Here is a 27,123-nt window from a genome sequence, read left to right as displayed (position 1 = left end):
AGTCAAAGTATACTACTGCACATCCATCTCCCACATCCAATGCTGCTGTCATCTTATTGTATGAGGGGGAGGACTGAAAAGTTCTGATAAACACCTAGAATAAAATGATATTAAAGCAACTGATATAACCTTTTCTTTTAGGATATATAACAAAACATGTCAGAGGTTTCAGAGAAATTCGAAGACAGAGATGTGGGCCATCAAGTTTTTTGTGCTGAAAGCAAAGTAAGCAACTGAGATTCACCAAACTTTGTGTGAGATTTTAGGGGACTGTGCCCAGCATATAATTGATGAAGTAACTACAGTACCATCTGAATGCGAGAGTGGTGGAAACCTAGGTGAGTAGAAGTTGCACCCAATGGCATTGGCAAGGGGCGAGAATGAGTGATTGCCATTTGGGCAGGAGGCAAGTTTGCAGCATTGATACTTTCAAAGTCTGACTTGGACTTGTTGATGATTTTTTTACAACTGTTGCGAGCTGCAGTGTAGTCAGAGTGGGTAGCTGGAGTTTTGGGCTTGAGCCATTCGTGGTAAGCAGAGATTTTTTTTCTTTTACAGCATTGGCACACATTTTTGAGAATGAAGGCTTGGATGGTCACTGAGAGTTTAGAGTAGAATAAGGGATGAAAGCTTTCATTTCTGTGAGGATGATTTCTGTTATTCAGTCTGAGCAGGTGTTTGGATCAGAAGAATTGAAGCATTAGTCAGACCACAGGAAGGAGGAATAAAAGTCATGGAGGCCCTCCCAGTTGGTGCCCTTGTAGTGCCAAAGCACACGAGACTAGACTGTGAAATTGGGGGGGGGGTGAAGGTAGTTCAGTGGCAAAAGAGACTTGTATGAGGTAGTGGTCTGAGTTACCAAGAGGAGAACAGAAAACCACAGTATACCTGGAAGGGAAACTTGTCAGGAAGAGGTCAAGTGTGTTGACAAATTGAAGGGGGTTGTCAGGTATTCTGGTCAGAAGATTGATGATCTGAGATAGGTCACTGCTGATGGCAAACACCTCAGCATCCCTGGCTGCTTGAAAATGGAGAAGGGGGGAGCTAACGTGATTTGTGGACATTGAAGTCCCCAAGAAGTAGGAGATGACCTCACTATTGGGGTATTTCGACTGTAGAAATTTGAGCTGTAGAGAGAGACAGTTGAAGAGGTCAGAGTGGTTCACATTGTTTGGAGAGCAATAAAGGGAGCATATGAAAAGGGCAGGTTGGTTTGGTAGAGAAATTTTGAGCCAAAGTAGATCAAACGGGAATTCAAGGCTTTGCAGTCTCTGGCATAGTATGTTGGTTATGATGAATTCACAAATTCACAAAGAAAAGCATAGAAAAAGAATAAGAAACAAAAAGCACCTTCTGGATTTACATGAGGTCTATCAGGTACATCGAACTGCCTTTCATTTGGAAAATTCTCATCTGCAGACAATCAGTTGAATGGAATACTGTTTATGGCCTCCAACGACTTTTCTTTCACTTCGTCTACATCAATGAATCGCTGCCCTTTTATGGTTTTCTTTATACATGGGAATTTTAAAAAGTCACAGAGAGAAACAGAGATTTTTTTTTTTTTTTTTTTTTTTTGTTTTAAATCCTCTGAGCACATGAGGCACAAATTTAGCAGACACACTTTTCATTTACAAATCTTCTGTTAAAATTCGCTGGCACAAACTCCATGACAAATTTGTCTCTTCAGAAACTTGCTCAATGGTCTTTCGACCATCTTCGTTGATTGCCTGGCAAATCTTTTTGATGTTTTCGTCATTTCTGCTTGTTGAAAGTCAGCCAGATCACGACTGGGTCTTCAACTGACATGTCCCCATTTTTGAATGGAAAAACCATTCATAGACCTGCGTTTTACCTAAAGCATTAAAGACTTGCCAAAACGTAACAATAGTTTCAATTTTACCCAAAAGAAAACAAAATTCCATGCACACTCTCTGTTCTTTGTGGTCAGCCATCACAAAATCACCAAACTTGCTTGTAAGCACTAACAAAAAAGCAGTCAGAATAATGAACCGGTTCACACAGGATGACACCACTTGCCAGACTGGTGAGGAAGATTTCATACACACCTAGCAGCATCATCCATACCTAGAAAATGTGCACATGCCAAGTTCAGATTCTGGTTATTTTTGGGTACCTGCTCATACATTATAATAAATTAATGGCTCATGCTCATTACTTTTTTTTTTTTTTACAAATATTTCATCATGATGCATCAATGTATTCTTTCTCACAGTTCCTCCCCTGGGCATTTTCATTTCCTTCACTATTTTCTGTAGTGCATTTCAAACATCCTGTTTTTAACCAGTGACCCATATTAAAGGGTTTAAGAAATACAAAGGAGAGAGAGAAAGAGATGTTAATATTAATTAAATATGTTTAATATTAATTCTTATTAGACTATGCTTTAACATTTGTTAATAATTAACTACACTACTGCTAAAAAAGTATGAATATTATCCACACGTATAGATGGTGAAATAATCATTGATTATTTCACCATCTATATAAATGGCTAGAGTGACAAAGAATGTGACCATGGCATCAATCGGCATGGTCACATTCTTTGTCACTCTAACACAACTCAGTCAATAGCTGCTAAGAGACACATCTTGCTAAAAATTTCCTTTTAGTGTTTATATTTTTTTACTTTCTGAAAAGTAATGAAGTTGCTAAAAAATTAATTATAGATAGACAAATGGTGATAAAGACCTTTCATGCATCCCAGGGGTATGCATACCATACTTTGAGAAACATTGTTGTAGAGAATAAAAAAAAGTATTGAAAAAATTAGAGGCACTATTTGATATAACATTATTAGTACAGGGCCTCCATAGCAAAATTGGAAAAACAACTGGACATTACAACCTCTGATTGGAAAAGACCCGCGTTTGATTCTTGTCATGACGCTTTTTCAATTGAAGGTGAGTTAGCCGTCTAGTACGGGGGGGGGGGGTATTATTCTTATTGATGATGGGAAGTAAATGGATGATGAATCTTATTGATGGTGGGAAGTAAATGGCATTGTGTGTTGATGGTTGTAGTGTGCAGTAGTAAGAGGATTTAGTTGAGGATATGGTGGGAGTAGTATGCCCTACCACAATGAGTCCAAAGACTCCTTGGAGATGTCATGTAATAATAATAGTAATAAATAGGAATAACTAAAGTTGCCAACAGCATTACTGGTGAATACCCTCCACCGTGAAAAGGTGCTTCACATAGAGGAGCTCAGAGTTCCTGGAATGTCTACTAGGATGTCACCTGAAGTGTTTCCCCAACCCTCTAAATAAAAACAAAACATATTCTGGGGGGGAACATCTTATCTTTCTAAATACTTCACAGGGTAACAATTCAGTAAGGTGACATTTTCCCCATTAAATGTTCACATGTTCAAAGTATGATAAGAAACAATATGTTTACATGTGACATGCTTTGCTTCTTGGATTTGTTATCATTTATTTATTTATTTATTTTTTTTGGAGATGTGTTTTGCATTATGGGAGATACTGAGATAGGAGTGATGTTAGCTTCCTCCACCTTTGCAACGAGTTTCCCGGTGTTGTACCACCTTACCCCAGTCCTGAAGATACTTTCAGGCGCAAACTTTGTTTGCTCACACTTGGATAAAGGATTAAACTAAATTTATTATAGTCTAACCAAGTGAAAAATAAACTTTCAACATCTTTCTCTAAATCCAGAGTAATTTAATAAAAAGGTGGCACACCATTTGGCAACTCCTATAGGTAGAGATGACCTTACTAATGCTTCTTCCTAGTATCTCCACTTGGGCCTGACTCCCACTGAAGAGACCTCAATAAAGGTCGAAACTAGTCTGGATAGTGGCCCTTCCCTTAATGCATAACATTATACATATTCGCAAGATGTGTTTTGCATTATGGGAGAAACTGAGATAGCAGTGATGTTAGCTTGCTCCACCTTTGCAACGAGTTTCCCAGTGTTGTACCACCTTACCCCAGTCCTGAAGATACTTTCAGGTGCAAACTTTGTTTGCTCACACTTGGATAAAGGATTAAACTAAATTTATTATTGTCATCATTTAATTCATTAGTTTTTGTACTTGGTCAGGTTTTTTGCATTCAAAGTCAAATTTAAGGATGAAGAATTTATGCTCAAAAGAGAAATATTAAATTTTGTGCAAGAGATTGACATCCAACAAAGAGTCACACGAAGACACCCATTATTCAGATCACAGGTAGGAAGGAGACTTACTGCAATGCTGCCAACTCCTGCAGGAGAGCTTATTAAGCAATTGATCCAAGGCTTTGTTGTTAAAGCCAAACAGTGCATGCACAGCACTAGGAGTTCACTTTCTAGATGTTAAGAGGTTGTGCTTTTAACAGGTTGAACTCTATATATCCTGCAGTCACAGCAGCAAATGTGGCTGTATGGTAATGGATCCCAGTGATGTTCTAAAGAACAGCTAAGAAAAACTAGGAGAAGCATAACAAAAACATAGGAAAGAAACTTAAATATAAAGAGGATGACTGAAAAAGGGCCAGCATCATCACCAGAAATCCCTACCACTGAAAACAGGTGCCACACTTGGAGGGGAACATACTGAGAAAAATCCAGGTGGAATTACTGGTCAATATTAAAAGGTGTGATAAAGTTTCAGAAAGGAATCTGACATTATTAGTATTCAAGAAGGTGTAAGCAATGCATGAAGTTGGACAAATCAATTGCTTGTGCATAGCCTTCCAACGATCCTCATGTTACGGGAATGACAGGACTGCAAACTCACAGTATAAAGAGTTGGAGGAAGTGTTGTTCTTTTATTGAGTTAACTTTGACAGCAAAAAGCAACACACTCAAGTCCAAACCTTGGATAAGAATGACAAGTGAAAAGCTTAGGGAGAGAAAATTGTTAATAAAAAAAGAAGGTGGTGCCTTCTGAGATCGAGGTTATAAAGGTCTTTTAATATATCATATCTCCAAGCCGTGCCATAAACTTTTCTGCTTTTGTTGGAAGGGTTTAACAGAGAAAGATGGAGACAAATGAGGGGGGGGGGAGGCACTATAACCAAAAATGGTATAAAAAGGGCTTAAAAGTAGAAAAGGTATTTCACCTCGCTTGTGGGAAAAAAAAAGCATGTTATAATCATGATGAAACAAACAATTCAAATTCAACCGTTTATTCCTACCTCTCTTAATGCATCTTCTAGACGTTGCTGTTTATCATTACTAAGTTGCACTACCTCTTCCCACTTCTTATCTAGCTGTGTCATCTGATCTTTGATATGGATAGCATCTTCTGGACAGGCAGTGAGGAGTAATTCATTGGCTGTTCTGTGGATTGACTCCAAATTGGTAGATCCACTTTTCAGTTCCTCTTGAAATGTCTTAAGAAAGAGAGATACAATGCTTTATGACAAGGAATCTAGAGCATAAGCTTTTTCTCTAGCAACATGATTTAATTTTAGAATTAAATGAATTGTCAATAATGAATAAACAATATAATTAAAAGCAAAATCAAATATTAAATCAGCAAAAAAATCCTAAAAGAGGAAAATACACCCTTTGTGATGATATTACAAGCAAAATGATTAATATAACTGATATTGTCACTTTCAAATAAAAGGCAATAATAAGGAGGATAATAAGGAGTACATTCACTGGCATCCACAATTTTCACTGGGTACCTCATTTGGCTATTGAATGATGTTGTGGATTATTGTCATACAGTCTACAATAATGAGATTTTTTAATTTTATTATTATTATTATTATTTTTTTTTGGACATTGAAATGTAAAATTCTTTATATCAAATAGCAAGACAATAAGGTTAAGAATAAGAATAATACCAAGAATCATTCCTAATTCATTTTCACTTCACATTAATTTATTATCCCTTAGGGTTCCAAAAAATTAACAAGAACCATCAGTTGGAATAACAGTCAACTCAGTACAACTTGTCAATGCCGAGTATTGCATCTCCCCCTCCCCTTCCACCCATAACTTGCCATTCTCCTTATCTACCAATTCCCCCCCCTGCTAGCTTTTCCATACCTGCCATCTTGTTCACTTTTATTCACAGCTGCAATTTCATTCCTGTGTTCATGTACTCCCAGCACTTTGTGACTACCATTTACAACTTCATTGCTTTGATCTAATACAATCCATACTTCTGGCACTCTCATTGGACCATTTTGGGCATACTCTATCAAAATGCAGATTTTAAAGGTATAACAAAATATATCTTTCAAAATCTTTATTGCTGTTTTAACCTAAGTAATGTGATCATCTTCTTAGTTTGCCAAATTTCATACCAAACATTTAAAAAAGTGACTAAGAACTTTTAGTAAAAGTCCTTAGTACTTTTTAGAACTAAGTTTCTTATAAGGATAAGTTTCTATTCGGTTTACTTCAGGCTGATCAACATCATTCATTAAATATAACATCTGAATTTAAAGAATAAACAAAGGAGACTTGTTTACTTGACATTAACTAATGACTCCCCTTTGATATGGTATGATTTATTAACACCAACTCCAGGAAACTCCTCATTTTCTATGAGAAGATTTCCCTGAAGACATTAACTTATTTAAATTCACTATCATTTCAGGTTTGCATACTTGAAAAAATAAGGTGTAAAGACCAACTGAAGGAATTGTGATGGATAATCCTATTTTTCCTACATTAGCAGGACTATTTTATGGAACACCTCGAAAGTTAACTCTTCAGTATGGTATTTACCTCACACCTGGCTTCATGTTGTGGATGTTTTCTGTCTCTGAGTACATCCAGACTGGATGTACTCAGAGACAGAATTCCTAAAGTTTTTAGATAAAACTAACTCCATGTGTGGCTACATCAAGTTTACTACTGAACCTTTCTTTCTTAAACACAAGGAAATGTACTTCCACTAGTATCATTCAATTTTTGGTCTACCAGAAGGCTACATTTACAGTTCATATAATCTTCCTCTCATCATCATTATATATATCACAAAAAACATAATGTCAAAACAATGCTTTTTCAAGTTCATTTCATCTGTTCTATAGAGTTGTCTGTAGGATGAGCTAAACAATATAAAAACTATCATGACTGCTAATAAATACAACCAAGCAGATATTCAGCAGATCTCTGATAAATATCCTCTCTCAACAAGATCTTAGTCAGATATTAAAAGTTTTGCTATATGTACCCTTAATGGGATCAGAGTGGGTAGTATGAGTTTGATCTTCACAAATATGATCTACATGCTACCTTCAGACCATTATGGAAACTGTCATCCTTTCTGCTTATCACCAAGGACAAAAAACCTTATGTTTATCTGGTGGCTTGTTCTTGTCATCCATCTTATTTTGGAAAAACCAGTTGAAAAGCTGATATCAGAATAAAAGAATACAAAACAAATCAAAGATGATAAAGTTAACTGAAGATAAGGATATTCTATATGTCTGAAGTAATTACTTTGAAGGACTGTTAATGAAACAAAAAGTGACAGAACAGCTACAGAAATTACTCAAGAGGAATGCAAACAAGAGTATACATCAATACTAGAAAAAAGCTATCAAAAGTCTGAAATGTGGAAAGGCAGTTAGAATAGATGATATATGAGCAGAAATGTTCACATATGGAGATATATAAAAAATTTGTGTGAAGATATAAAAAGACAGTGGCAGACAACTTTTGCAATCATTGTATGACTGATAGATGGGAAACTGGGTCCAAGAATTTGTCTTAACCTGATGTGTAAAGTAGTGTGTTTTGGCACAAGCTTGTTTAAAATTAAACATGAGATCTGAAGAGATTTGATCTGAAATATATACCATACTCTGTCTTGATCTTCGTTTGACCATATACCACTCAGGGTTCCACTATGGTTTTGGAAAAAGTGGAAACTGAGATGTTTTATGAATTGCAGTTGTCACTTTCCAGATGATATATTATATCCATTCCTGCATTGCTGATATATTTTGTTGATCAATTTGTGATCAACTTTTGCAAGATGTGAAAAGATACGAGGGTGGTCTGAAAAGTTCTCGGCCTCGACCACAGATGGCAATGCTATTGCCAAGATTTTTGTTTTTAAGTTGGTACATCTGTCATAAGCATCTATGTAAAATTGCAAGTCATTCTATCAAGTAGTTTTTTATAAAGCAGTCTGAAGCAAAATTGTTGTCTGAAATGGATAAAACTGAGTATTGTGCGTTATTAAATTCTTTATAAAAGAAGATTTAATGCCAAAAGAAATTCATTCGAAGTTCATAAAAGTTTATGGGAGCTCCTTCGTTTTCGACAATTAAGAAATGGCCTGCCGAGTTTAAGTGTGGCCGTACCAGCCTTGAAGATGATCCACGTGAGGGATGTCCAAAAAGTATAAACACCAGAAATCGTTGATCAAGTGCATGATATGGTATTGGATTACTGGCAAGTCAAAGTGCGTGAAATTGCTGAGACTATAGGCATTTTAAAAGAACGTGAAGGATATATTTTGCATGAAAAAGCTTTGTGCAAGATGGGTGCTGCGCTTGCTCATGGCAGATCAAAAACGAACTCACACAAAAATCTCTGAACAGTGCCTGGAGCATTTTAACAAGAATAAAACTGATTTTGTGCATCGATTTATTACTATGGATGAGACTTGAATTCACCATGTAATGACCATGCCAGAATCCAAACAGCAGTCAAAACAGTGGAGAGAAACTGGTTGTTCAGCGCCAAAGAAGACAAAATCGGTTCCATCAGCAGAAAAGATCATGGCATCGGTGTGTAGGGATGCTAAAGGCATTTTGTTTATTAATTATCTTGAAAAGGGTAAAACAACAACTGGGGAATATTATTCCAATCTTTTAACCAGACTAGACAAAAAAATTCATGAGAAAAGACCCAGTTTGCAGAAGAAAAAAAATCATCTTTCATCAGAACAATACACCTGTCCACAAAGTTGTTTTGTCAATGGGAAAATTAAGGGATCTGCACTATGAATTGTTGGAACATCCACCCTATTTCCCAGATTTAAACTAAACTAGTTTAAATTAAACTAAATTTAAATTAAATTAAATTTAATTTAAACTAAAACTCTTCTTTACTGTCATCGCTTTTCTTCGAATCAAGAGGTAATTGCAGCTGTAGAGCAGTATTTTGCAGATCTTACTGAGAACCACTACAGGGATGGGATAATGGTGCTGGAGAATCACTAGAATAAATGTATTAGTCATAAGGGAGATTATGTTGAAAAATAAAAATAATTTGTATATTATAAATAAAATAAATTATAAATTTGTTTTTTCATTGTTAAGCCAAGAACTTTTCAGACTATCTTCATAGTCCAGTCAGTCTGGTCAATTTTCAATCTGAGAATCTAGAAAGGAGAAGGTGTTTCCCATGATGCTATAATAGAAAACACAGGAAAGTAATCACCGATTGTTTCCATACATTCTTTTCAACCTCTTATATAAACAGAGAAAGAATGACATGGAGTAGGGAGAAGTCATTATCATCAAGCATATGCTGAACAATCTGGTCTTGCACATTTTTGTTGGCATCACCCAAATAATGTTATATCAATTACACAACAGTGAATTACTAAAATATCTAACATGCAGTCTGTGAGGCAGCTATAGTAAGAAGTATGGGCAAAGCCTGTTGTAATACATTATCAAGTTTAATATGAGTTAACTTGGTGGTAAAAAAAATGGAATAGGTGGATGGGTAGAGCTTCTTGAGTAGCATTAAGATTAATGTGCTGAAAAGGGATGTAGCTACCAAGAAGAAGAGTGACACATGCATGAGCAGGTCCATCTCCAGGTGTAATGCTTTAAAGTGGAGTCCTCACTAAGGTTTACATGTTTTATATTTCTACACAAGAATCTTCATATCATTGATATTTTGGAAGAATACACGAAAATGCCACTGTAAGGATTTTTCTATTCTTTTTGGCATTGTCAACTTATCCGATTTCCAAGAGGTTGAGGGTATACCTTTGTCTGACATCATTTGATTTTGAAAAGTATGGACAGATGATTGGTTGATTTGCGTTTTATTGTCTCAAGGACAGCAGTTGTAAAGTTGCCGGCTTGGTTGGCCGAGTAGTTAGCGTATCTGCTCTCCAGCCAAAAGGCTGAGGGTTGGAATCCTGCCATGGGCATGGATGTTTGTGATTGTCTGTGAAAATACTAGTGGTGGTGGTCAGCGGTAGATGGCATTGGTGTAGATGATGAAGGTAGTTGCAGTTGGTGGAGACGGAGAGTTGTAAAGTGGGTGCCCTCCCTCGATGAGTCCTTGGACTCCCTTGAGGTGTTACATAATAATAATAACAATAATTACTGATGCACACACAATGTAGTAAATAATAAATAGCTCAACAAGTAAGTATCTATTTATGCAGAAGAAATAAAATCTTAAAAATTCCAAACATAGAATTTTTAATATGAAATATTAAAAATTCTACACCATTGGATCATAAATACAATATATGTGCAGATATATACAATATCTACATATAAACTGCATTTATGATCCAATGCACTTGTATCAATTAATTCCTTCTAAAAGGATAAAAAAAACTTCATGAAATTTGTCCAAGTCAGACAACAACAACGTTTGAAAAAATTGCATGCCTTTCTCCAGTGACATGCTATTACTTTACCAGATTATGGCATATGGTAAATTGAATATTCACAGTTCACACAGTTGGTCATTGGACCACAATTGTTAAGAATACGTAATGATTGTGACATAAGCAGAGCCCCAGGAGAACAACTTCTTCTCTTCTATTTCTACTTAGACTAAACTCCCAATGCTTAATTTCAGCTTCATTTCCTGTAATTTATTTGTTAGTGCTTCCTACCCTACTTTTATCGTTTATAGTCTGTATAGAGGACCGACCAAAAGTAAGCAGTAAAATTATGAGGTGACCTAGCAGCTTAATTGTAGCATTTATATAAACATTGTAAGTGGACTGTACACAGAAAAAGTTAGTTGCTTAGTTGAATTGTTTGTGGTTAACTGGTGCAAGGACAGCATAGGTAACACTGTGCCATTACAAGGGTTACAGCAGTTGACTAATTTGTGATTTTATAGCAAAAGAACAGCAAAGGTAATATTGTGGCAGGACACAGGTTATAGCAGTACATAGGATGTTGAAAGCTAAATAAAAAATTAAATAAATGAATAGTTATAAGGAGATAAATTAGTGAATATTATTATTATTACCCCAAGACCTCATGGAGTCAAAGACTCATCTGGTACAAAATTATAAGAAGATAAATGAGTAAATAAAATGCATCTAAAAGGTTTAGTATCTACAATGCAGTATCAATATATAAACAAATTTAAAAACATCATGCAATTTGTCTGAGTCTGATAACATCTGCCTGAGTGTATAAGGGCTCAGCCAGATAAGTAAAAATATCATTTCTTTCTCAAGTGCCACATTCCACAAGAATATAACCAATGGCTAATGATCCCATTCTGATATTACTTCTCTACAAGAGTTTAGTGTTTTATGGCGTCACTGTAATTGGCATTCTACCTATTGATGTGAAACCTTTAGTAATTTTTCTGAGTGTTGCTGACTAGATGTTTCTGTAAGGGTATCACCAGAATGCAGTTTCTTAATTGGTTTGGGAGATCTGCTACTTCTTCTAAACCCTTCTGAATACAAAAAAGGTGACATTTTCTCTATTGGCTTTCCACCACCTGTTGCATGAATGATGAAAAACACTGATAGATTGATGGCTGTCAGATGGTTTTTATGTCATCATATGATGTGCCTACTATATGAGTATTTCACCTCCAAATATTTAAAGGTCACTGTGAGGAGCCCCTGAAATATTTGAAGATAAAATATTCATACTCAAAGGATTTTTTGTCTGGCACTAGAGTTCCGCATCTGCCACAGAGTCAAACATGAACACTCAATAACTGGCAAGCAATAAATGTACACAGAAGCAGAATGCTATATCAGCACCACAGAGCCTTGTGCCCCATCATTGAATACTAGGGTAGGAGATTTATTGCAATGCCATCAGTCTTGCAGGTAAGTCCACTATCTGGTTGATTCTGGCCAGGCCATACAGAACCATTTGTCTCGACAAAGCAGAGCCCAAAGTAGTGCAAAGGAAATCTCCCTTTCTGGATTTCCTAGGGTTGCACCAAATGGCATACACAGCAGCAGAGCACTGCATTCTAGTGATGGGAGTCTGAAAGACAGATAGGAGAAAGACTCAGGAGGAGCAGAGTAAAGAATAAAAGAAAAACAGGAAGAATAAAAAGGGTTAGTGCCATCACTTGGAGGTTCCCTCCACCAAAAACAAGTGCTCCACAAGGAGAGGAGATCTGAGTTTTTTATGATGACATGTTATATTTGTATATAAATCCAGTACCAGCAGCTTCTTTAACTAAATTGAATAGTTGCTGTAGCAAATTTCGTTAAAAAATCCTTTCTTTTAGTGTTACACGGTGATCAGCATTCATTTTTGAAATTATGGATTCTACAACCGTGTTAAAATACCTCTTTTTATTATCCCGACATTTCGATCTTCATATCAAGATCATCATCTGGAGCATACATAAATATACAAGACAAGCTGTGTTACATTTCAAACCGTAAGCTAGAGAAACAATGATTTGATCACATGCTACTCACTGGCATGACCTCTAGTGAAAAAAAAGAAAAAAAAATTACATCAAGCTAGATTGAATTTATGATTACATGCATAACCATTTTTGCTTACAGATGGTTTTCCTTCCAGTAAGAGTGATGTCTTATTTCTATTATTACAATTGTTATTTTTGATTTAAAAAAAATAATAAATAAAATAAATAAAATAAAATAAAAATAAATTATTTATAAATTACAACATGAATAAACATTTTTTCTTATAGATTTTTTCTTTAACAGTGATGTCCTATTTTTTATTATTAAAGTTATTATTTTAGATTTAGGATCCTGGATTTTCTACAGTCCTGTTTATAGTTGTTCTTAGAGAGGACAAATATATGCCTTCCATATGTATGGGATTTTTAGACCATCATTATTGATTAGATTGGGGTGGTTGATAATGATCTCACAAGCTTCCTTAAATTTGCATTCATACCATGTTTTGGTGTGATGTAGACAACTAGTCCTTTTCCAGTCAATTTTATGTAAGGTGTTCAAGGGCATGATCAGAAAGGCCAGCTTCACCATAATTATTATATTTGATGTGTCATTTATGTTTTTTTGTGTGATCGGAATTGTGCATCCTGTTTTTCCTATGTACGGTATGTTGCAGGTGCAGTAAATACGGTATACTCCAGGGTAGGCCAGCGGAGGGAGTGGATCATTGGATGAGTCGAGTAAGTTTTTTAATTTTGCAGGAGGTTTAAAGGTGGCTTTGAGGTTGTATTTTTGTAGTACTCTGTTTATTTTGTCTGATGTCCCTCTAATGTAAGGAATGGTTATAGTTTTACTGTAGTCTGGTTTGTCTTTGTTTTTTATTGAGGTCTTGTAGAGAATTTTGTTAATAGTGTTTTGGCTGTATCCATTTTTTTTTTTTTTTTTGAAAAGTATTGCTGATCACTTTAAATTCGTTTTTCAGTGCCTGTTCATTGGAGCAGATCTTCAGAGCCATGTTTTTCATTAAAAAATCAATAACTATGAAAATAGTTGGTTCACTGAAAATATCAGATCAATCCTGAATGGAAAAAACTTATAGAAAAAGTGAAACATTTTGGCTATTTAGGTACAGTTTTTAGAAAATCAAAAATTAAATATTGAAATAGATGACCAAATTAGAAACTAGTATGTTTAAATGTCAAATGAATAAATTTATATGGAATAAGAAAGAAATCAAAATGCTAACCTATGCTATACTGCTTGTAGACAAAACAGTTAAACCAATTTAGCTGGCCTGGTTGGCCGAGTATTTAGCATATCCGTTCTCCAGCCAAAAGGATGTGGGTTCGAATCTCGCCATGGGCAGGGATGTTGTGATTGTCTGTGAAAATACTAGTGGTGGTGGGCAGTAGATGGTGTTGGTGTAGTTGGGGTTCATTGTAGGTGGTAGAATGAGTGGTGGAGACAGTTGTAGAGTAGGTGCCCTCCCCTGATGAGTCTTTGGACTTCCTGGAGGTGTTTGTAATAATAATAATTTTCATTTAAGGATCTGAGAGCTAGGTTAGATAACCGTTGATCAAGGTTATAAACACTTGATCAACGACTGAAGACCACAGATATGAGAGTTCTGAGAAAGATTAGGGAGTAAATAGATGGCATCAATAGTCCAGTAATATTTAAAATGAAGATATTATGATGAAATATGACACTGCATTCAGAAGTGCATGTGAGTAGAGCTAATCACGTGTGTGGTATGGTCACTTAAACAGAATGGGAGAGGTTAGCAAAGCAGGTGTTTGATGCATGATGACAGGAAAAAAGACCCTGAGGAAAATGTAGGTGGATTAATGCAGTTAGAATAGAAGTGCCACAGAAGATGAAACAATATGGCATATTGGCAGATAACGTAACAAGTTGGAGGAAAACTGTCAATAGGAAGTTAGCATTCATTCAAACATTTCATGTCATACTATCATAGCATCTTGCACACTCATTGAGGGTACATGTTAAGAATTTGATTATTATAGAAAATTATTATCATGATGATGATAATATTGTAAAATATTATGGTAGCTGGAAGTTATTAAGTAAAAAATGACTTTCTTAATTAATTTTTAAAGGTTTGCTTACTTTATGTTGATCTACTAAAGACATGACTGTATCCAAATCTCCATGTAATAATTTGTCTTCAGTCAATGAAATGTGAGCTTTATCCAGCCAGTCAATCAGAGCTTGAACAGCTTCTTTGAACTGCCCAGAAAAGAGGAGTGCCTCTTCTAGTTTACGTTGCCTGTATAAATCAATCAATAAATAAAATTGTTAAAAGCATATTATGCAATGCAAATGAGTGATAAAATCAAATTTCATATATAATTTTGTTATAGTAGAGGGACAATAATTTAATGGAAATAACAGAGAAAAATAATCAAGCATATGGAAGTTTCAGTCAGTAAGGAGATTATGTGGAAGCACATGCAGGCTTTCGTTGTTCTGAATTATAAATGAAGCAGCTGATGCTATGGGTACAGTATATCATGTCTGTAATTGCTTGTGCTTACCTTGCTGGTTTGCAGGACTGAAAACCCAAGTTTACAGGAAGTAGAACCCTACTACCTCCATATCAGAAAAATCATCAGCTGATAACCTTTTATGAGGATTCTTTGTAAACCAGATGGGATTAAACCTGGGTCTTTCCAACCATTTGGGACACTGGTGATATTGGATTTGTTACATACAGAGAAATAAATTACAATACACTTAGAAGGAAACAAAGCAGTATTATGCCATCAGACCCTGCAAGGAAAGGAAGTCAGCAGCACATGGGAAACATTCATAGTGCATTAAAGTGAAGCAATACTAAACTGCATGCAGATTTTTTTTTCAATATTCAACAGATCTTCTTCAGTGGGCTATCTTCAAGGTAGATATTCAAGTTAAGGCACATTAATTAAACTGCTCTGCATTAGAAAAGGAATGTTTAACTTCATTACAGCATGATAAACATTCATATTAAGTATTAATATTTTGGGCCGAAGGATATCCACTAGAATATAAACATAAAAGTTGGAATGGAATGAAAACATGCAATAATCAATTCATACTGAAGTCAGATGTATGTCACTAAGAGGATCCAGAGGAATGAAAATATAGCCTATAAGGAACCAACATTAAATTATATCTTTGTATCACTCCTTTATTTATAGTTGACTCACTACAGCAAATTTATGAAACACCACAAATAGTTTATTACAGTCAATTTTCTTCAGAATAGCACTAGCCCCATGGGGTTCTGGTCAGGACTTCTGGTAGTTTCTTAGAATGCAAGTTTGTTGTAAGACTCCAAACCTTGACTAACATATAATTTGAAGCCTTTATAATTACCTTTATTATTATTATTATTTTAGTGGAACAATTTACCCTATTTCTATGCCTCTGGGACTCACCCAGCTGCAAGATGTAGAAAGTTTATTTTTCATTTGGTTAGAGTATAATAAATTTAGTTTAATCCTTCATCCAAGTGTGAGCAAACAAAGTTTAATAAATTTATAATAAATTTATTATAAAAATAAAAAGGATTAAACTAAATTTATTATAAATTTAGTTTAATCCTTTATCCAAGTTATTAAAGGATTAAACTAAATTTATTATACTCTAACCAAGTGAAAAATAAACTTTCAACATCTTTCTCTAAATCCAGAGTAATTTATTAAAAAAGGGTGGCACACCATTTGGCAACTCCTATAGGTAGAGATGACCTGCGAATGCTTCTGCCTGGTATCTCAGCTTGGGCCTGGCTCCCACTGAAGAGACCTCAATAAAGGTCGAAACTAGTCTGGGTAGTGGCCCTTCCATTAATGCATAAAATTAGACATATCCGCAAGGAGATGTGTTTTGCATTATAGGAGATACTGAGACAGGAGTGTTGGTAGCTTGCTCCACCTTTGCAACGAGTTGCCCTGGTGTTGTACCACCTTACCCCAGTCCTGAAGATACTTTCAGGCACAAACTTTGTTTGCTCACACTTGGATAAAGGATTAAACTAAATTTATTATAAACCTGCTGCAAGACTTATAAACAGGTATGTCAAAGCTGATGAACACAATGACATGTCATTGAGTTTCAAATGCCTTATTGACATTAGATTTACTTAATTACTCATCTACACTCAATGGACAAAACATCATGGATAAGGGTAACGGGAAGTTGACACTGGCATCCCCTGTGCAGAGTGAAACATATCCATACCGAACACGGACAGTAAATAGGCAGACATCAAGGCTTCCCAACAGTATCACAATTGACGAACATGGGTAAATTTAGTAACGTAGTAATGTAGTCGGAGGCCCAGCGATTTTGATCGTGGACATTACTGGCAGAAGACAGATGAGCCATTCTATTGCCCTAGGGTTCTCGAGGACAACTATATCAAGAGTCTACGGACTTATCAGCACCCAGTGTGCAAGTGGTGGCCAACCACACACACGCACACCACTGATGACTAAAGTTGATGTAGACTGACCAGGCTCACACAGATCAACTGCAGAGCAAAAATCACACCCAGTTTCAATGTCGGAGGTCCAAGCAGCATCACTGAGTGAATAGCATGCTGTACCCTGCATACCATGGGCTACAGGAGCCAATGCCCTAATCATGTACCACAGTTGACAGTTCATCACTGGGCATTGTGCCTCGTCTGGTGTTGGGACCATCAAAACTGGACTTCTGGAAAGTGGACCAGAATCATGTGGTCTAATGAATTCCATTATCAGTCATACCAAAGTGATGGGAGGGTGCAGCATCGACAGCATGTGGCAGTCACCAATCTGTCATTTTTATCCATAACATCTTTCCATAATAATTCTTTCTTTCTTTTACTGTCCACATATCAAAACAACTCTCTAGGATTCTTCTTGGCTGATTGCACTTTTGCTGTCCTTTTATCAACCAAGTCACATTTCTTGCTTGTTCATTATATCCCTCATACAACTAATTAATACCATTTTTCAACTCTTATACGGCTATCTCAACAATGCCTTCCTAGAGACTGCAAGCTTAATTTCTTCTTTCATGCATATTACAACTGCATTATTTAAAATTTTGACCCCTGGAATACATTTAGACATCACTGCTGTTAAATAGCTCTTGATCAGACCCAAAACAACATTTATCTCCTTTCCGCTTAACTCCTCATTCTACACCATGGTTCCAAGCTGTTTCCTAAGCTTGTCATAATAACTTGCTTTGCAGTTTCACATACAACCTTTCGTTACAGAAGTCTTCATATGCTTAGCCATCACCTAAGTAATCACTTAATGTTTACTTTTGCAAAATGGAGGGAGATTCAAAATGTCATTCACATTATTATTATTACTGAAGACCTGATGGAGTTAAAGATTCATCTGGGAGGTACTTTTATCATACACACAACTCATCATACCATGCATTAATCACACTCAAATTCTCTGCAGACACCACACTCTCAGGCAAGGCATTTCAATCATTCACAACTCTGCATGAAAAAAACCTGCTTCTCACCACCCCTTACTCACACCCTCCTCTGATCTCCCACTGTTTTCTGTACAACCTCTCCAGCAGTGATCCTATAACAACTTACTACTACTAACTTGTAGGTCTCTATCATATCTCCCCCTCTTTCTCCTGTCCACCAGACTCTGCAAATTGCATCTTCTCAATCTTTCCTCATATTCGACATTCCAGAAGTTAGAAACTACCTTAGTCAGTCGCCTCTCGACCTCTCCAACTTTGGCTTAATGAAAACCATGTGACCAAATCTGGGCACAATAGTCCATTGTGTGGCCTAATCAAAGCCTTATAGAATGGAACAAAAATCTCCCTACTTCTACAAGTCAGTGTCTCCTCATCATTCCCAGAAGCCTTTGTGTTGTCTTCACAGTTTTGGCTGTGTGTCCTCTAAATTTCAGATCCTTATCCACTATCACCTCCAGATCTCTTATTTTTTCCATCTCCGACAATATATCCTCACAAGCATAAATTCTGCATCCCATTTTTGTTTTCCAAATTTTAAAACCTTACATTTTGCAACATTGAACTCACATCGCCATTCCTGTGCCCAATCACTCAATTTATTCAAGTCTTCTTGTAAGGCCACATCTCTACTCTTCATGGTTCGTCTCAAATTTGAATTATCTGGAAACAATTGAATATCTCCATCCAAAACTTCACCAATATCATTAATATACAAATTAAACAGTAATGGCCCTAAAACAGACCTCTGAGGAACACCACTAGTGACTTTCCTTTTTCTGGATATCGCTCCCCCGTACACAACTTGTTGATACCTATCAGATAGCTAGTTTCCAATCCAATGCATTAATCTAATATCCAACCCCATCTGCTCTAGTTTGACCATCAACTTATCATGCAGTAATATATTAAAAGTCTTTGCAAAATCTAAGTATATTACTGTATATCCCTCTTCTCTGTCCAAGGAAGCAATCACCTTATTGCAGTAAAGTAGATTACTAAAACATGATCTCCCTTTAGCAAATCCATGCCATGCATCAAAAATAATACCATTGTTGTCAACCCAATTCTGAATCCTAGTTCTCACAAGCTTCTCCAACAACTTAATCACAACACCTGACACACAGATAGACGTATAGTTTGATGCTTGAGTTCTATCACCTCCTTTATGAAGTGGCACAATCTTGCCCTCCTTAGGAACCTGACCCAGTGCAAGACTCGTATTAAAAAATATGTCAAGGCAGGTGTAAACTCCCTGGCACATTCCTTCAGAATACGTGATGATATATTATCAAGTCCCACAGCCTTATTAACATCTAGTTTGCTCAACTCCCCATACACCTCTTGCTCACTTACAGTCAGTCTCTCCTCCCCCATCATCAACTGCTCTCAATCTCTCCATGGAGTCACATTCACAAGATTGAAAGACCTTTATGAACTGCTCATTAAGTACCTCCACCACATCTTCCACAACAGCTGTCTTTATACCATTTTCTCCAATCAATGTCATCTTTCCATAATCATTCTTTCTTTTGCTGGCTACATATCGAAAGAACGCCTTAGGATTCTTTTTGGTTTCATTAGCTAACTGCTGTTCATATCTCACTTTTGCTACCCTTACCAACCAAGTCATCTGCCTTGCCTGGTCTTTGTAATCCTTATCTAATTGGTTATTACCACTTCTCTTATGCTGCCTCCATAATGTCCTTTTTCTCTGTATCACATTTAATCTCTTTATTCATCCATTTCACACCTACCTTATTTACACATCCTTTATTTACTTCATCCATCATTTACATATCCTTTACCTACCACATCCTCTGATGATATAAACAGACATAACACTCTCTGTCCATGTGTATCCTCTATTATATATTATCTAAGATAGGGCCTCAAGAAATTTAGTGATGCCAACTCCTCACTCCAATCTCTTAGTTCTAATCCATAATTAAAATCATCCATAATGATCACCAATCTCTTATTCACTAAACCAATTTCTCTATGCAATTCTTTGTCAGCATTCTACATATTTCCTGCCTATAGTACCATCCTACTTAATATCTCTGTCAACTTCTGCCTCACACTATGCTGCTGCAAAACCACTGCCACTATTTTCCCCCCTTTCTTCTACACAATATAATTACCCTACTATCAACAGCATTCCCTCTACCTTCTTTCCCCTCTTATCCTAATGAAAAACAATTTAACCTCTCCTTCTCCATTTCTGTTTTGGTTATCATCCTCATCCAACCATGTTTCACTTATTCAAAGTGAAAATTTTCAGGTGAATGAACTCAATCAGTGGAATAAATTTGTCACCATTATGTCTGATACCGTTGGTATCTATAAATAAACACAGCAATTCATTTCTAAGTCTATAACCAGTCCTACCTATGCTACTTCTAAGCTGTTACTTTTGCACACCTGTTTCTCACCACTCACCTTCATCATCACTTGCCCCATATATTTCCTTAGACTAGACTAGTCTGCCAACATTCATGAATTTTGCTTTTCTGTCTAAACTCAGATCTTGGCAATGCAATGATTACCTTTGGTACTGCACTGTTGTCTTTCACTCTCCACAACTTCCCGATTTGTTTGTTTAGGATTTTATGGCAAGGGGACTACTATGGTGATACTGCATCAGTAATAAATATCATCCAGTAATGTTTCATAAATAAACAAAAACTTAAACAGGTATACATAAGAAATATAGCAGGTCTATGTAAAAAAAAAAAAAAGGTCCAAGAAAAATAACTATAAAATAGATGCATAAAAGCAACATTTTAAACACTCATTAAAAACCTATAAATAAAAATAACATAAACAGACTATATACGACGAAAGATATTTAAATATTTAAAAACAAATGAGACACTTGGTGAGTCTGATGAAATCTGTCTCTGAGTGTATAGGAATAAGACAGATAATGAATATGGCTAAAATAGTGACTGCACGCATTGATGATATGAGGGCAGTAAATCAAAATGTGATTGATGATTAGTACAGTACCAGAGAACGAACAAACAAACAAACAAACAAACAAACAAACACACACACACACACACACACACACACACACACACACACACACACACACACACACACACACACACGTCATCACCCCTCAATTGAAAGAAGTGTGTTAGAAGACTATAACTTATATGGATCGAGCAAGAACAACGTTCTCTTTATGCACCTTGCATAGACTGGATTGATACAATTTAATTTCAGGCTCGATTTGATAGAGCTTATTATTCACTTCTTATTATTATAAGAAGTGAATAATAAGCTTCTGTCTTATGAACTTCCTGTGATCAGTGTAGAGTACAGGCAGATGATGGATGCTTGAGAAACAAGCTGGCCTAGCTGCAGCCTCATTTCCTTTAATCCCAATGTGGCTTGGAATCCAAGAAAGGCATACAACCAAGTGTAGACACCATAATGGAAAAGGACACGTTGGATTCGAGAGAACAATGGATGTTCTTTATCTCTAGTCTTCTAATCACCTGAAGGGAACTCTGTGAATTGGTGTATGTTATGCTCCTTCAGTAGGGAGGTAATCTTAACTAGTTCAAAGCAAGCTCCATAGAGTACAGCTCAGTGGTAAGGTTGTTATATTCCAGTGGGAACTGAGCAGATATTATACTCTGGGAATACAGCAGAAGATCTGAATACAACTTCTGATTTTGAACAGTCAGTGTCAACAGGCACAAAATTAGAGTATTCAATTCTATGAGCTTGAAAGGGCTACTGGTAGAAAACATGAGGGGGCAGAAAATTTGCTGAAAGAAAAGCTGAATGATGGTATGTATGAATGTCATGGTGGAAGTGTATTTAGTGCATATGTGATATCTCTAGCTTGTAAGAGAGCTTTTATCCACAAAATAAAGGGTCATATGGCAGTGTAGGACATTTTTATTAAAATTCAGATATTTCAAAAGTTAAATATCTACTCTATACTATAAAATTATAAGCTGAAATTGGAAACGGAGGTGACGTCGGCTTGAAACGGATGTGGGATGTAACGTTTTTGTGTAACATTTTTAATCTCAGAGGCTACCCTAAGTTTCGAGTGTTCAAAATTCGAGTCATCGGAATTCAAGGAGAACTGGCCTACCAGTCCAGAACATGGGGGGCACCAGGAGGGGGTGGAGCACCCTTTTGAAGACTCGCCATTCAAGGTAGCCCCTCGTGTTCCGGACTGGTAGGCCGGTTCTCTTTGAATTCCGATGACTAGAATTTTGAAGACTCGACACTCAGGGTAGCCCGAGTTTCAAAACGTTACATAAAAACGTTACAAAATTTGAATTTCAAAAAAACGTTACAAAATTCGAGTCATCAGAATTCAAGGAGAACCGGCCTACCAGTCTGGAACACAGGGGGAGTAGGCGTCAGGGGGTGGAGCCCTCTGGTATACATATAAAAGTTAGACGTTAACTCCCCCTACTGGCCAAGGTGGATGAAATAGTGAGACCAAATTGCACTTCTTATCCATGTTTTTCAATAGGAGTTACAGAATCATATCCAAATTTAGCTGAATATCTATAGGTTGGGGGTTTAATAATAAAGTATTATTTTATAAAGTAGTTGGTTAAACATATGTTTCAATTTATATGTTATAAGCAAGACTTTTTTGAATTATTATTTTTTTGGCTACTAAAATCTTGCTTAAATGTGAAATAAATTTATTCAAGTTATTAGAGGTAATTATGATTTTGTATGTGCTGTTAAGTGTTGAAATGTTGGTGCCATTTGTATGTATAAAATGTTGTTTACAAGGTATGTTGTTAATGTCAATTACAAACAAAGCAAAAGTTACTGCTGTAATTCACATTGCATTAAAGTAGTTAAGTGAACTTACCTCAGTGCATAAAGGATTGAGAAATGAAGAACTGATATAATTTCTGGGTGTTTCATTGTGGAAATGTTACTGCATAAACTTTTCTACACTGTGAAGAAGGAACTTCATCATTTCAAGCTCAATGCTGGAAAGAATTAATATCAACACATGATAGTGGCACTTGAGCAGAAGTCTCTCAGTTGCATTTCTGAGCATGTGCAGTAGTGGAAAGAACATTACTGAGTGCTCAGTTGTCCATGGCATTTAATGCCACGAGAAACACCAGTGGCATTTCTGCATCTTCAACAATGTAGACTGGACAGAAATTAGAAGAAAAGTTAGAAATAGAAGACAGAGGATATCTTTGTTATAAAGAGATAAAGTGTGATATTTTTAGGAGTCATTAATGCATATAGAATTTATTTCAATTAAGGCTGAAAGGAACTTTATTGCTTTCCAGTTCACATCGAAATGAGCCTAGTAAAGCTTGTTTTACTTAAGATATGTTTTTAGCTATTTCTTCAGAAGTTTTCATATAGAAGACAAGGTTGTTCTGAAGTATTAATAAGGTTTTAAGAAGAATGTTGAGACTTTCATACAGAAAGTTAATTCATTCTAAAGAGATGCTATGGTTTTAGCAGTTTATTAAGTGGAGTCTGTTGTTACTTTTATATAGAAACTGAAGTTACAGAAGTACACTAGATGAAGCCAAGTTATGTTCTTTGGTGTTCTGTGATTTTAAAATTCAAGAAGAATTTGACTGTATATTACTGTCATATGAAAAGAACTTTGTTTTGTGTTGGTCTTTCTACTGTGTCAATTCAAGAATAAATAAAAAGTTTCTCTAAGAAGCAAGAAACCAAAATTCTAGAAATTATGTCCATATAGGACAATATCTGTTAGTTTGTGATTTAAAGGAAGTTGTGCACATTTACATGTTTTTCTTGTTGTGAAATGAAGAATACGCTGGCACTTGTGTAGTTAAGTAGTTGATTTAACATTATATATATTTGTGTTATTTGTAGATTAAAGATTTTTATTTTGGTTATGAAGTGTTTGAAGACTCAATCTCTTAATGAGCAAAAAGGATAATTTAAGATGTTAAGCTACAAATGAGATATATCCTGGGATATGAACCCGTGTGCAAGCTGGTTTTGGAGTATGGTTTCAGTGTTTTCTTTTTATTTTGAAATTAGGAGTTTTAAACCACTCAGAGTGTGTAAAGGGAAAAAGTATAAAAATATACAACCAATTATATATTTGCCCAAGTGTAATCATCCTTTACCCAAGTGTAAGCAAACAAAGTTTGAACCTGAAGTATTTTCAGGACTAGGGCAACTCGTGGCAAAAGTGGTATAACTTCTTATCACATGCCTTAGTATCCCATAATGCAAAGCACATCTCCTGTATAATGCTATGCATTAAGGGAAGGGTCACTACCCAGACCAGTTTCGACCTTTATTGAGATCTCATCAGTGGGAGCCAGACCCAGAGGTGGTGATACTAAGGTGGAAATAATGGAGAAGTCATATTTCCATATACTAGTTGCCACAAGGTCGAAACCAGTCTGGGTAGTGACCCTTCCCTTAATGCATAGCATTATACATGTCCACAAGGAGATGTGTTTTGCATTATAGGATACTAAGGCAAGTGATGAGAAGTTATACCACCTTTGCCACAGTCTTGAAAATACTTCAGGCGCACACTTTTCTTGCTTACACTTAGATAAAGGATTAAACCAAATATATAATTGGTAACATAGCCAAGTAAAAAAACTTCCATCAACTTATCTCTAATCCAAAGAATTTTAATAATAAGGTGTGACACCTTTTGGCAACTGGTATATGGAAATGTGACTAATCCATTACTTCCAGCTTAGTATCATCACCTCTGGATCTGGCTCCCACTGATGAGACCTCAATATCGAAACTGGTCTGGGTAGTGACCCTTCCCTTAATGATTAGCATTATACATGTCTGCAGGGAGATGTGCTTTGCATTATGGGATACTAAGGCAAGTGATGAGAAGTTATACCACCTTTGCCATGAGTTGCCCCAGTCCTGAAAATACTACAGGTGCAAACTTTGTTTGCTTACACTTGAATAAACAATTAAACCAAATATATAATTGGTATCATAGCCAAGTGAAAAAAACTTCCATCAACTTATAAAAATATACACTCTCGTGCCCCCACATGCATGCATATAGCAGTCTGATGGGTGTTGTACAAATCCACCCACCATGGGCAAAAAATAGTTGCCCACATTGGATGGTCCAGCAAGGATTTTATTTTTGTAGCAAATAATAGAAGAAATTGAAGAAAGCAAACATTTTGACTCGATTCATTTAAATGGACGGTGTTATTTAAATTATTTATTACACATACCTATCCACAGATTTTGAGCAAACCATGTTCCACTTATTTTTCAGATCATCTAACATATCTTGGATAACAGGAACATCTGGTTTGGGACATTTATCTTTCAATGACCGACCTAATTTCATGGTGCCATCAAATATTGGTTGTTTGGCTCCTAATGTTCTCTGGAATTCTTTATGTCGAGCTAACAGCTGTTTAATTTTTTCTGGATCATTTCCAACATGAGTAAGACTACCAAGAGAATGATCTGTTTCATCTAGCCAAGTAGTCAATTCTGACCATGCATCATGGAACTATTAAGAAAAAAAATATAACATAGGTTTCAATATTATATTTTTATATTCTTGAAGGAATTTATGAACTAGTAGTTATTTAAAAATAATTTTTGAAATAGCATAGTTCCATGTTTAATAAAATGAATATATTGCTACAAATTCTTAATGTTATTATTCAACCTTCCATTTAGAAAGGAGAAAGTATATGTCATATAAATAGCTTCATTATATATCTCTAAGTTGTTCTCATTATTTAACTATTGAAATTCTACTACCTTAATGTGCTGACCACCCATAGCAGAAAAATCATGATCATGTATCTTAAGAAGTAACTACTATTTTACATTTGAACTCTGTTTACAACTAAATATATGCCAGAAATCATCTCATCTTTAAGAAGGTTCTTCAATTAAGGGGGAATTATTATTAAAATTCTTTTTTTTTTTTTTTCATTAATCACAATGATTTATTTATCTATTGAGTTCTGCTCAGAAGCCATACTTGTGAGATTTTATAATCAATGCTTGCATATCACAAATTAACCTATCTTTTATGCCACAAAAATGTAGCATTACGCAGAGCAATGTGAAAGTAAAATATAATAACATGCACATACCTGATTTACTTTTTTTTTTTTTTAAACTGACAATGCATTTCATCAAAGGTGTGAGATAGAGGCAAATAGGACAAAATACGTTGTTGGATGCTGCTACAGACCAGGGAATCCACAGGAAGATGTAGATGCCATGTTTTGGAAGATTAGCACAATGAGTGCTAATCTTCCAAAACAATTATGAGAGATTTTAACTATAGAAACATTGACTGGAAGGAGGAAAGGGAGCATGGCAAGATGGAAGTGGGATTTATACAGTTGATCAAGGATAATTACATGAAACAACATGTTACAGAGGACACAAGGGGTTTGAGGGTGTTGAATCTGATAGTAGCATTAGCAAATGTATCAATCTGATAGTAGCATTAGCAAATATATCAATAACTCCTTCCTGACAGAGCACTCCATGTGTCAAACACATGGAGTGCTCTGTCAGGAAGGAGTTTATGTTCAACTACAAGGCTGGTGATTATGAGAAACTCAGGAGTTATCTTGGAACAGTGCCATGGCTTGAGAAGCTGCAAGGAAGGAATGTCAGTAGTGCATGGCAAGTGGTAAGAGATTGCTTGAGAGTGGTAGTATCAGACTGCATACCCATGGTCAGGAGGATAAACCAAGTTGAAATTAAGTGGATGAGTATGGATATAAACAAGGATAGAGACGTTTTATTGTCTGAAGAAAATATGGCAAATCTGGATATATTTATGCACCTTTATTAGCATTGGAATCTGATGCATTTTGGTGCAAGCTGTATTGAATATAGCTCAGCTCTAAACATGATGCATTCTAGTGGGATCTGTGCAGATATAATGCTGTCAAGAAAGATAGTAAAAGATCTAACTAGGTCCTTTGAATTTCAAACTTTCTGTGTAGACAGGTGCAAAATGAGAGTATTCAATTCTATGAGCTTTTGAAGAGCTGCTGGTAGAAAACAGGAGG

At 35.9% G+C, this 27,123-nt stretch overlaps 1 protein-coding gene across 1 annotated transcript in view; it reads right to left on the bottom strand.

Moving 5' to 3' along the window:
• shot (dystonin-like protein short stop) overlaps positions 1–27,123 on the bottom strand; it is a 1,304,552-nt gene that overhangs the window by 207,523 nt on the left and 1,069,906 nt on the right. The window contains exons 77-79 of the mRNA XM_090402172.1: positions 25,303–25,589; positions 14,699–14,858; positions 5,163–5,360 (exon numbers count right to left, since the gene is read on the bottom strand). Of these exons, the coding sequence (XP_090258298.1) occupies positions 5,163–5,360; positions 14,699–14,858; positions 25,303–25,589 (645 nt within the window). The remainder of the gene's footprint in view (positions 1–5,162; positions 5,361–14,698; positions 14,859–25,302; positions 25,590–27,123) is intronic.

This window comes from Typopeltis vanoorti, chromosome 12, assembly GCF_054136105.1.
Source record: "Typopeltis vanoorti isolate ZY-2024b chromosome 12, IOZ_Tvanoo_1.0, whole genome shotgun sequence".
Classification (NCBI taxonomy): domain Eukaryota; kingdom Metazoa; phylum Arthropoda; class Arachnida; order Uropygi; family Thelyphonidae; genus Typopeltis; species Typopeltis vanoorti.
The sequence above is the reverse complement of the archived record's forward strand: the minus strand, read 5'-3'. Positions and strand labels throughout refer to the sequence as shown.